This window comes from Anopheles marshallii, chromosome 3, assembly GCF_943734725.1.
Source record: "Anopheles marshallii chromosome 3, idAnoMarsDA_429_01, whole genome shotgun sequence".
Classification (NCBI taxonomy): Eukaryota; Metazoa; Arthropoda; class Insecta; order Diptera; family Culicidae; genus Anopheles; species Anopheles marshallii.
In genome coordinates this window covers 42,264,990-42,278,156 of record NC_071327.1, presented here as the reverse complement: position 1 = coordinate 42,278,156, position 13,167 = coordinate 42,264,990, and the positions used below count along the sequence as shown (strand labels likewise).

General features: G+C 38.5%; 1 protein-coding gene across 1 annotated transcript in view; it reads right to left on the bottom strand.

The window, feature by feature from the left end:
- The window catches only part of LOC128712623 (WD repeat and FYVE domain-containing protein 3), a 325,442-nt gene that overhangs the window by 226,623 nt on the left and 85,652 nt on the right, over positions 1-13,167 (bottom strand). The window contains exons 4-6 of the mRNA XM_053807511.1: positions 900-1,092; positions 647-833; positions 38-583 (exon numbers count right to left, since the gene is read on the bottom strand). Of these exons, the coding sequence (XP_053663486.1) occupies positions 38-583; positions 647-833; positions 900-1,092 (926 nt within the window). The remainder of the gene's footprint in view (positions 1-37; positions 584-646; positions 834-899; positions 1,093-13,167) is intronic.

Here is a 13,167-nt window from a genome sequence, read left to right as displayed (position 1 = left end):
AATATATGCAACATTCTTTAATAACATTTAAACTTACCGTAGTAGGCGCAAAAATGTTCGAGTGCACGAAATGCTAGTTTCTAAAACCGGATTTGTTTTTAAAAGCACAGATAGAGCTATTAGCTCCTTACGAGGTATAAAGTTTAAGTGAAGCACTATAAATTCGATTAACTCGAAAAACTGTTTTTGTACCGTTCTTGGTTTACTGTGTATTTTTTCCGCAAATAAACATAACGTGCTTTGAGACTCAAGTATAAAATAATTCTCATCATCACTTTTATATATATCGTTAATTGCATCAAGTATCATACAACACATAAGAACGTTTTCGGAACGTAAAAATACTGTTTGGAGAACTAAAAAAGCATTGACGTTACGTAAACAGGCAACTTTGGATGTTCTTTGTTGAACACGAAATTCTTGCATGTGACATTGAGCTTTAGTTATTTCAATTAAGTTCGGCGATGACACTTGAGCATAACCACAATAACACAACGAAACGATCATCTGAATGAACTTCCGAAACATATTTTCATTCGTTAACTCATCATTTCTTTCGTAGTGAGGGATATCTTGGGTCATTCTGAAAAGAAAATTGAAAAAAATTATAAATAAGCCGAGAAAATCTCAACTTATCACTCATTACTTCAGAAGGCAATCAATAAAAAACAGGTATCCTTGGCATTCTCTAAAATCGTCCATCAACTTCTGTGAGAAATGCGACGACTGCTGTAGAAAGTCACAAATAGATATCAACATTTCTATTGCATCAAATGGTTTTGAAGCTATAATTCGTTGCATATTGTCAACACAGAGCGCCATACAACCTTTCGCTGAAAATTATTGAACAAATAAGAAAAATTTAAACAAAACGAAAACAAACAATGCCAAATTCTTACCATGTACATAATCAATGATAACGTCGGATAAACCATGCCTTGCTAAAATACTAAGGACATCAGCAGCTAGCGAACGCCACGCAAGATTACACGGTCCATTCTGTGCAGTCACAGTAGAGAAGAGTAAACTCAAATCATCGGCTCGTATAAGCTCTTCTGCTGCCAATGGGTGTGAGGAAAGTTTCAGCAATATCTATAAAATAAACAAATAACGTTAAATTAATACTTCGCTGTTCATTTAAAAGGTCCAAGGGTTCATTGTGTATTCATATGTTTAAAATAAATGTTTAAATATGTATAATGTACAAATAAAATAAAATAAATTTTTAATATTACTAATTTTTGTGTTAGTAGAGTGCGGTGATATTATAAAACGGTTTACAAATAAAACGGAATACAAATTTATAATGATACAAACTATATTAAAAGGTAAAAATGTTCACGCACACGCAATACGCACTACGCATGTCTTCTCTTATCAGCGGCTTACGATCGAAATCCTCGTTTTGGTGCCAACGTACTAGCTTGCGGGATGACATCTAAAATGGTAGCGCACTTATCCTGGCACACGTGATACACCCAGACAACAAAATTGGGCGACAGTCAGAGGCATGGTTCCCAAGGAAAACATTTAGACCTAGCGCCATACAGAACTCAGAAGTGCTCGCTCTAACCGCTGATTCTCTTCTGCTTGCACCCGCACGGGCACGGAATGGTAACGCTCATCGATGGGTCGATCGATTTGAGAGAATTCTCTCACGCTTTGCACTTCTCCTCCCTCATTCTCGCACACTTTTACACGTATCGCACATCGGTCTTGCAAGTATAGGTGGGTTTAATGAATGTGTCTTCCTTGCACATGTCTTTCTTCTCCGTCACACATAGGCGAATCGTCCAGCTGAGCGTTTTGTGACTATGAATTAGTGTGTGACCCCATGTGATAATGCATTAGCTCCACACAATTTGCCTTGTTTTAACCCAACTTTTTGATCTTGGATTAGCCTCCCAACGAGCAATTGAGCAATTGAGTGAGATAAAAGACAAACACACACGTCATACACACGCGAAATCACGGTACGCCCTCGATCGCGCGTGTACGGACGTACGAAGCGCACCAACACATGCAAAGCGACCGACCGCAAGGCGTGTGTCGACAGCGTACGTACCTATGTACAGTGTGTGTTACAGTACAGTGGCCAACACTTTTGCTATTTCGGAACCAGCGCAGGTGGTTTTCGGACTCATCGTACTGCCACAGCGCGGGTGCTTTTCGGACTCATCGTACTGCGCTGTACACAGCTCGGGTGCTTTTCGGACTCATCGTACTGCGTTTTACACAGCGCAGGTGCTTTTCGGACTCATCGTACGGCGTTTTACATAGCGCAGTGTCCGCGTTCGACTTCCGCATGGTTCTGTGCAGTCCCGCTTCATGGCATTACCGCTGTGTAATTTCGGTGTGTCATTTCCTGCATTTAATAGCATTCAATTTATTATTTATTTACAAACCATCGATTGCAAAGTATTGACAACACTTTAAGCTAACATTTGGAATAGTTTTTGCTAAGATATTTTGAAAAACAAGTGCTTAAATTCATTGACCAATATAGGGGTAGATCACGGGATAAGCCAGTTTTTTGTATGCGTTTTGACGTTTCCAGGCTTATAAGCTTACAGCTTCCCATACAAACTGCCAAGCCAGATAAGCCTGGGAATCGATGGTTAGATTGTTTTGCTTATGAAAGTGCTCGACAGCTGCTCGACAAATATCAAAACAAAGCATTTTTCTAGCAGGTTTAAACTAGGTTAGGCCATATTTCCCATAGGCTTAGGATGTTAAAAAAGGAAAAAAAAAATACATAAATACGCATAATTAATAATTTTTTTTTAATTTCTGGTGTTCTGGTGTTTAACAATAATTATTTTTATAAAAAAATCAGTTAAAAAAAATTTATCAAAAAAGGTAAATTATTATTTCAATTTACTTGCAGTTTTCCAGTTCACAGTTTATAAAGTCTAAACATCACTTAAATATTGCCTTGAAAATAACACGAAACATAAATTATGCTTTGAAACTGAACCGAAGTTTGCGTCCTCCGATTATTTCTCTCGATTATAATAGCATACAGATGAACATACCGTTTGTTGTTGCGTTGTGATGCGCAAGCTCATTTAATTTAGCTCACCCTCGTAGCTTTTATCCTTTTAAAAAATATGGTGATGTATTACTTTCTACTTCATGGAGCTGTTTCGTGCATTTATACATTTTTACACGGAACCCAAACTAAGCAGTCTAGAGTAACTAACATTTTGTAGTCCTTTACTTTAATTAAACCCGTTGCGGTTTACCGTTGTACATGGAATTTTATATAAAAGACCCAGGCATTCTGTTAGATTCGAGATTCACCGACTGCTTTAAAATTAAGCATGTGCTGTTAAGAATAAACAGAGATCTTAATTACCTGCACCATTTGGAATGTCAGTTTTGGAAAATGGGATGCTTGAGAGTGCTATGTATCAATGCTATGTGATGCTATGCTATGTAATGTATCAATTATCGAAAATTTCAAATCTATGCTTAACACGTTAGTTGCCGGGTATTTTCTTGAAAGTCAGTCATTTGATTTACATATAACTTATATACTTTTGGCTATCAAACATAATAGCCATAGCTACCAACGTGTTTAACAATACATTAACAACCTAATTGCTTATACTTACATGTTGTCGCTAGGATCACAAAAAGGATGTTTCTTTAATCACAGTATTTAAACGAATGAGAACGAAAGAGCGAATGAGATATAATCCTTTGATTTTTTTTAACATGTGGCGTGACGGGTGACGTGTTAGTTGTCAGCATCGGATTGAATTCTTGAGTTCTTCGCTCGACTCAACAATTGATCATTTTTTTAGTTGAATGTTTTTTTTAATGTTGAAATAAAGGAATTTCATCCTTTATAAATCACATAAAATTGTTTTTGACTCACGATACTTCAGGAAATTTCTTAGCTTGTATTTACGTATTCCCATAAGTATGAGTATAAAAAACGGTTTGAACATGCTTGAACCAATCTTTTGAAAGACATGTAAATACCGAGTAGGATTAATATGCTCATAAAGGTTTTTGAACTGGCTTTTCTTGTTGAGACGGCTCAATTGACTGAGATATAAATAAGGTTAATTATTATAAGTATCTATGTATATAAAAAATGTAGATACAATTTTAAACTAAAATAAAAAATAAATATCCTGAAAATCTCGGTACAGAATACCTAATGTCATTCTTTATGTCAAAAATCTATGTCCATATGTGATTGATGCAACCAGTTACCGATTCGCCGCTCGAAATCTGCTCGATTATTTGACACATACCGGCTTAAGCTTAAGCTTTCTAACTTTTGGGATGATCTACCTCATAATTGGTATAATTAGATACATTCCGAGGCAATGCATTGCGGCGGTCGATAACTTACGGGTGTTTGAGAATAGCAAAAACAGTATAATTTAAATAATTTTATTAAAAAAAGAAAATGTATTTCTCTATGACTTTTCTATGTAAAATTTTTACTGCCGAAAGAATGAAAAAATTTCGAACAAATATCAATAAAAAAATACTAATATTAGATCGATTGCATTATTTTTCAATATTCATATTTGGAACTTATTTGCTGCTATAGGTTATTACATATTTGCTTTAAATAAATATACTCAATTCTGTTGTACTTGCAACTACTTCTTCGATTACCCGACAATTTTTACCGTTGAGCAGCGTGTTTTAATTTTATTTAAAAAAACTCTCAACACATTAATGATATGAGTTCAGCTTGAAAATTGGAGTTTTGGGCCAGTCCACGTGCAACTGCGAAACAAATGTTCATCTAACATCAGGTCCAGAGCGTTTAACATTCGGTTCTTTGGATCATCGCGACCGATTTGATCACTTAGCGACGTTGCCATTGCTGTCAAGAACTCCGCATCTGATTCCAACCTGTCTTCCAAACTATCCAGTTGTTCCGGTGTCTTAATAATTTCGAAATTAAATCCACTTGGAGCCTACGACGACGGGACTGTTCCAATGATATCATGCACTGTTGAAACTACGAGCACCACATTACGCAAGCGTGGTCGTCCTAAAGAAAGCTTTCCGTGAAGCAGCATACAAGAATTTTATGCTGTTATTTTGTGCAGCAACATTCTTATCATCTTCCGTACATGAAAGCGAATGGGAGCTTACAAAACAAATGCTGGATCAGTTCGTCAAGGATTTCCGCACTATTTATGGAGAAAGAAGTGATTCAAGCAATGTTCACAATATTCAGTATGTTTACGAGGACGTCGGAAGATTTAGACCTTTGAAAGAAATCTCCACATATGCTTTCGAAACCGAATCAACACCTGAAGCGTCTGATGGAAGGAAGGAGCAAATTTTAAGAACAAATCGTTAACAGAGTGTGTGAACTACTCCATGAAAATGTTGCCACAGTAAACAACGAAACCAGCAATTACCCAACGATAACTACACCAGGGCATAACATTTCGTTACACATCACTCCCGAATCCAGATTAAGGAAAGGACCCAGGAACGAGTGATTTTTATTGAAGGACAACACCATAATGAAATATTGTAGGGCAGCTCAATCGGAAACTGAAGGTGTAACCGTCTATGGTTATGACTTCGTTCGTCAGTACGAATTGTTTGACTATCCTTGTTCTTCTACAAAGCTAATGAAGTTCTCCCCTCCCCGAAATGTATCGTTCCTGTTTAGAACAAGCTACAGAAATAAAAGAAAAAAGCTACAGAACTTATGAAACTCAAACAAACACACATAAATTTAAGCAGATAAAGCATAACATATTAATGTAACAACGAAAAGGAAGCCGTTAAAAACTGGATATAAATAAAGCCAACTAAAGCTTGGAAGAGTCAGAGTCGGAGATGAAGTTGGACTGACAGGCTTAGAGTTCATACAACTACAACCCATTGTGTTCTTTTTTACGTTTTCCGTTAGAACGGCCTGGCCGTATCGACTTATTTCACCACGTAGCCGGATAGTCAGTCAGTGCTACGGAGGATTGGCCCGGATGGGATTTTGATCCGGTCCGTTCGTGTGACCGGCGCCACTATCATCATGCCACCAGGCCAACAATCCAGGACAAATATCTTCCATAAAACTGTATACTTCTGGAGAGCAAAAACAGGAATTATCCACCAAGAATGATATAAACAGCAAATAATCGAATCATTCATGCGATAATAATGAGGATAATCATTCATGCAATAATAAATGTCAATCAATACGCAGAACGCGTAAATACAATACAATACGCAGAAAGCATACAATAAATTATTTCGTCTAAAAACGTACACTATTACGAAATGAAGAAACTTTGTAATCTTCGTACATTTAAAATATTTCCCGTTCCGTCTCGTTCATATATGATACGCAACGTACGCAACTCAACAACAATCAGACGGCAATAATGTAAGTACCACTTTCTTCTGTACCAATGCTTTAATCCAATGTTCTCTTTCATTACAGCACCAGCGACAAGAAAATTGTATGGGAAAAGAGAGACGTATCGAAAAAAGATACGGGAGCACATACGAATGCTCCCCATGAGCGTATAGCGCTCACCCCGGCTTGTCGCGGCAGAGAAAAAAATAATTAATTTTATTTTTAGCCAAATTTCCCCCTCCACTCGAATCCAATATTTCGTCATCAAATCAATCATAATTTTGCTGCAACCTGGCGTAGATCCTTACGCTGCAAACGCCGGAAGACGACTGAAACGGGCGTGGGTACGCGGGGCCTTATATACCACCGCGTGAGAGTGTGTGCGTGAAGGCCGAAAGTATCTGACCATCGGTACCTAGATTGTAGGTCAATGTGGTATATCCGCGTCCAAAAGAACAATAGGTTTTCGGAAACTTTGTTCGACTGGGTATGTCTGATTCCAAGAATGCTACAAACTCCGATTTCATTCCAAAACAATCTGATGTGATGTTGATATCGACTTTAAATTACGCGTTGCCCAAGCTAGAGATCCTACTATACAAGCGTTGAAAAGGGAGTTAGAAACGAACAACGTCGAAGGTTACGAGTTGCAAGATGATATCGTATATAAACTTTCCACTTCAAACAAATTAAAACTATACGTACCTACGGAAATGATAAATAATCTGATTCGCTCAATTCACGAACAAACAGGACACCTTGGAGTCGACAAATGTTGTACTCAAATTGATAAAAATTTCTGGTTCCCCAATAGAAAAACTCGGATAACAAACGTCATAAATAATTGCTTAAAGTGCGTTCTTTATACCGCTCCTGCTAGAACTAATAATAGAAACCTGCACAGTATCCATAAAGAACCCTACCCTTTTCACACATTACATAACGACCATTTTGGACCACTTCCCTCATCAGCCTTAAAGAGAAAGTATTTACTTGTAATAATAGATGCATTTACCAAATTCGTCAAATTATATCCAACTTCTTCCACTAGCACCCGCGAAGTATGCAATGCCTTGAAACAATATTTTTCCTACTACAGTCGCCCCAAAAGAATAGTCAGCGATCAAGGTACGTGTTTTACTTCGGCTGCATTCTCAAATTTTCTATCGTGTCGAGGAATTGGTCACGTGTTAAATACCACTGGATCACCACAAGCCAATGGCCAGGTAGAAAAAGTAAACCGATTAATTCGCCCTATATTATGCAAATTATCAAATCAATCCGATCATTCTGATTGGGTGCTTCAATTGCTATACACGGAGTATGCACTTAATAACACAATTCATTCTTCAACTCGTTTTTCCCCTGCTATGTTGCTTTTTGGCGTAGATCAGCGAGATCCTGCTAACCGAATATCTCGACGATAAAAACAAAGTACCCTCAGAACTAGAAGTGATACGCGCAGAAGCTTCTTCTAATATTTTAAAATCACAAAAAAAACAATGAAAAACAGCATGCCAAACACTAACGTCCAGCTACACAATTCAAAGAAGGAGAGTTTGTAGTGATATAAAATATAGATAATACAGTCAACTCTAACAAAAAGCTTATTGCCAGATACAAGGGTCCATAGGAAATACAAAAACGCTTACCTAATGATAGATATGTAATTAGGGACATTTATGGAATTCAGATTACGAAAATACCGTACGATGGAGTTTTGGAATCGGACAAATTAAAAAGGTGGATTGTGCCTCTTGCTGGTGATTGATCGAGTTATGAAATGCAACACTTGGGTAATTAAGTAATAGTTAAAACACAAAATTGAGGACAATTTAGGGTCAGGAAGACCGAGCTGTAGAAATTCAAATATAATAACGTGTCATACCATAGTCTGTTTATCTTAACTGTCAAAAAGAGAAATGTCAAAAAAAACGGTCAACGCGGTCATTCGTGATTGCAAGCTCGTGCGAAGCACACCTTCCGTTAAAATCTTAAGTTATTACAATTTAGTTTTTAATTAACAAACCACAGTTTTTTGACCATATTTTCCATAAAATTGAAACAAAAATACAGTAGAAACAAAAAATAAAAATACATGAAAAACATTTTACTCGTCACACACTGTGTGTTGTCAACGTCAAATCCAGTAAGGTCGTCACTGAACTGAAATTGAGGGAAACCTCAAGAGGCAATGGAGACTTTGGTTTTGAATGACTTTTTGAGGTAAATGAGTGACAGAGGAGGTTTGAGACGCAATCCCAACGCTCGTGGCCCCGCAGCTATACGGTTCTTCGTAAGGAGGTTCGAGGCCAGCTCTAAACCTGTCTACTCTTATGTATATTTTTTCACACGTCTCGAAGTTCTTGTCTACGTAGACCTTATTGTTAGACTGTCGTGGTGATGTAGGAGAAATTTTGCTGAATGTATTTTTTAACCGCGTTACGTAATTTGAAGAATCGGACATAAGTGTTAAAGATGGTGCTAGTAAATCCGCAGGTAACCGTAAACTCTGTCCGTAAACTAACTCCGCTGGAGTGCATTTAAGGTCTTCCTTAAATGTTACTCTTATCCCTAAAAGTACTAATGGTAACTTTTCAGACCAGCGTTCCGTGGTGTCGTTTGTCATAAGTGAGCCTTTGAGTTGTCTATGAAAACGTTCTACTAATCCGTTCGACTGCGGGTGATACACAGTAGTTGATATGTGGTGACTTCCTAATAACTTAGCTAGTTCAGCAAATAATTTTGACTGAAACTTTCTACCTCTATCAGTAGTAATGTTTACGGGACATCCAAATCAAGATATGTACTGTTGTACTAACGTTTTAGCTACCGTCTCAGTGGTTATATCGGTTATCGGAAATGCTTCCGGCCATCTAGTATACCTATCGATTACGGTCAATATGTAAGCTATATTGTTTGAGAGAGGAAGTGGTCCAAATATATCGATATGTATATGATCGAATCTACCCGATGGAAGGTCAAACTGAGACAAAGGTGTGTGAGGGTGCCTGTTGATTTTAGCTTTCTGGCAACTATTGCAAGCTTTAGTCCAATTGTTTATATTTTTGTTCATACTAGGCCAAAAATATTTCGATGAACAGAGTTTCTTGGTCGCTCTGATTCCTTGTTCTGGAATATAAGGGCGATTGACTCCTGTAGACGTTTCGAAATATATTCCTTGATTCTCTACTAGCAATTAGTCCAATCTGAATTTGGAATTTTCAGATTGATGTTTTAAAAGATTTTTCAATTCGAGTTCATTTTTTTTACTGAATCTAAAACGCTAGTTTCACCTATGCGCGATAGGGTATCCGCTACGACGTTACCCTCGCCTTTTATATAACGTATGTCAGAGGTGAATTGGGCAATGTAATCCAAATGTCTGGATTGCCTTGGCGTTTTATCAGCTTTAGAGTTAATAGCCGTAGTGAGTGGTTTATGATCGGTTAAGATGAAAAACTCCCTTCCTTCAACGAAGTATCGAAAATGTTTTATAGTTAAGTAAATTGCTTGTAACTTCTTATCAAATGAAGAATATTTTTGTTCTGCCTCTGTCAATTGTTTAGAAAAAAATGCGAATGGTTCCCAAGTGCCATTATTGCTGTAATACAGCTCCGACTGCTACGTTTGAAGCATCCGTTGTAATATTGTAATTAGCGTTGTTGTTTGGATGGTTGAGCAAGGTGGCTTGAGCAATACTAGCTTTCAATTTTTGGAACGCTATTTCGCATTCCGGAGACCAATCCCAAGAGTTTGATTTTGGAATGGATGGCAATGTGTTGGAGCAGCGGTTTCATTATCTCGGCAATTCCTGGAATAAACCGGTTGTAATAATTTACCATCCCCACGAAACGTTGTAGCTGCTTTAGGGATGTTGGTTGAGGAAAATTATTAATCGCGTCAACTTTATCCTTAATCGAGGTAATACCCTTGCCCTTGATATGATGCCCTAAAAATTCGAGCTGTGGTACTCTGAATACGCATTTGGAATATTTGAGTTTAACATCGTTTTCCGCCAATCTTTTCAAGACCTCTCTCACATGCATAATGTGTTGTTCTTGCCAAGTGCTTCCTATTAAGATGTCAACGATGTAAACAAACACATAATCCAAATCTTGCAAAATCGAGTTAACAAAGCGTTGGAAAGTTGGTCCCGCATTTCTAAGACCAAAAGGCATTCTTAGAAATTCAAAGAGACCGAAATGCGTGGTTATTGCAGTTTTATACACGTCTTCCGGAGCTATGAGAATTAGATGATACGCTTTGATAATGTCTAGTTTAGAAAAGTATGAACAATTGTGAAGATTCATAGCAAAATTTTGAATATGAGGGATAGGATAGCGGTCAGGAATTGTAACTGCATTCAACTGACGATAATCCCCACATGGCCTCCAATCATTGTCAGTTTTAACCACCATGTGTAGGGGCGATGACACTGGTGATGAAGAAGGACGGCATATGCATATGTTCCAGCATGTGCTGAAACTCAGCGTGGGCAGCTTTGTGCCTAACAGGGTCCAGTCTTCTGGGTTTGGAGTTAGGGAGTTGTCCTTTCGTATGAATATGGTGGACAACTTGATGTTTAATAGGTTTGTTGAAATCCGGGGGTTCCGTTAAAGACGGAAATTCCTTCAACAAACCTGTGTAGACATCGCTCATTGTAAATAATTTTGGTGATGGAGTATCTACTTTGGCTATGCTTGCTTTGGTAGATAAACTGGTGAGTGGGTCCACCAATCGTTTGTTGCGCAGATCTATCAATAAACCATATCGTTTGAGGAAATCTGCCCCAATGATCGGATGATTCACTGCGGCAAGCATAAAAGTGTGCGGAAAAATTCGTCGCAAACCAAGTGACACATTTAAAAATTTTACACCATAAGTAGGTATGGGAGTACCATTTGCGGCAACTAATATATCGTCAGATTTCCGCATAACTCCAAAAACGGAATTCGGAATCACCGAGACATCTGCACCACTATCTATTAGGAAAGTGAGCTTCGAAACTTCATCATAAAGAAAAAGACGGCATGAATAGGGGAACTCAGCCACAGATTCAGAATCCGTGGAATCTATTTTTTGCTTATTATGGGTTACAAAATTGCAAGGCTGTACACATTTTGTAGCCGAACTACCATATTTGTTATGGTACCAACACAAAGTTTTTTTCCTTTCATTTCATTTCTTCCTCGCGAGATACTACGCTTACGAGACTCTTTGCGCGGAACAGATCGATCACGACCACGTGAAACATGCATTTTCTGGACGAGATTTTTTAGCTCAAATATTTCGCTTTTAAGATTCGAAATCTCACTTGAATCAGGCTTTGACGTACACGCATTAACCGATGCTCCCTTTGACGCTTCCCAGATTTTATCCGCGATTGGTAATATTTCCGCAAAGTTAGTTTTACGCAATGAAATAACAGCAATTTTGATTGCTTTTGGTAAACGCCCTAACCATAAACGAAAAATCAACTTTTCTGAGATATCCATGGTTCCTGCCAGCTGCATCAATCGGCGATGAAAGTCTGAAGGGCTGCTGTCTCCCATCTCGGCGTTGTATAGCAGCTTGAAGATTCGCTGCTCTTCGCTGATCGACAGGCGTTGAAGCAAGGCGTCCTTCAAGAAGGTGTATCGATTTTGGGCTGGAGGATTCTGCACGATGTCTAGAAATTTCGCGAGGAACTCCGGCGGCATCGCTGTCAGTAGATGTGCGTATTTCGTACGCTCCGCTTTCGTTCCGGCGTTCTCGAACTGGGCCTCAGCTTGAATGAACCAGGTATTTGGTGAGCTGGTCCAAAATGGCTGTAGCTTGACGGAACTGATCACATCGCGGCTTGTCTGCGGCGGAATGACCGAACGTCTTATCAACGGCTGTGGCGTTATCGGCTGCGTGGCGATGGTTGCTTCATCGTAACCATCGAGTTGCGGGATGGTATGCGTGGTTTGTTCTTCGTCGTTGGTTGTCGCCATGGTGTTATTCGGAGTTCTTAACATTGGAAGAACTTACGTACCGAATACTTGTTGACGGTGTAGTAATGGTGGTGTGCACCGAACGTCGACTATTCGATGTGGAAGTGCTGACACAAGGATGGACTCCAATCTTAAGGAGTGCACCGTTGGATGGTGGCGAGAGTTTTTCACATACACACGTGCGTTGTATTAAGGAACCCGACTATGCCTCCAAATCGTGCAAATCACGTCGGCGTCATCAATGAAGTGGAGATACTTCTTTTATTGTGTCGTCTTGGAGATCTTATCACTTAGACTTGCCAAAACCTTCTATTCTAAAAACTAATTTTTTTTATTCTTTTATACATTTTTTTGGAGCTCGAGCAAGCAGATCTACAGTACCCGGAGATGATACGTTTTCATTTTTTTCTCTAACGCTAGTAGCGTGATCGCTACACAGGAAACAGCACCGCTACCCCGCTACGGCAACGTATTTATTACTTGCGCTTCTCGCCTAAAGCCTTAAATTACACTAACGCTGCAAACCGTGTTAGAACTTGTTTGGGTTCATAAAAAAATTTAGCGCTACGTCAATCAACGTGGGTGTTATTTATATCCATCATAATTTTTGCAACAAAACCGATATTTTTGAAGCGCTTTTCCGCTCCATTGAGGAAGAGCAATCTCAATTGAAAGGATGCGTTTGTTTCGTGATATGCGTGTGTTTAACTCCTCATGTCATCTGCTTGATTTCCACCTCACTCTATAGACCTATCGTAAACGTCTTCGACCTAGTTTATAACTACTTCCCTTCTTTTCCTTTCTGTTACTTAACTGCCTTTGTTTAGGTTATTTACT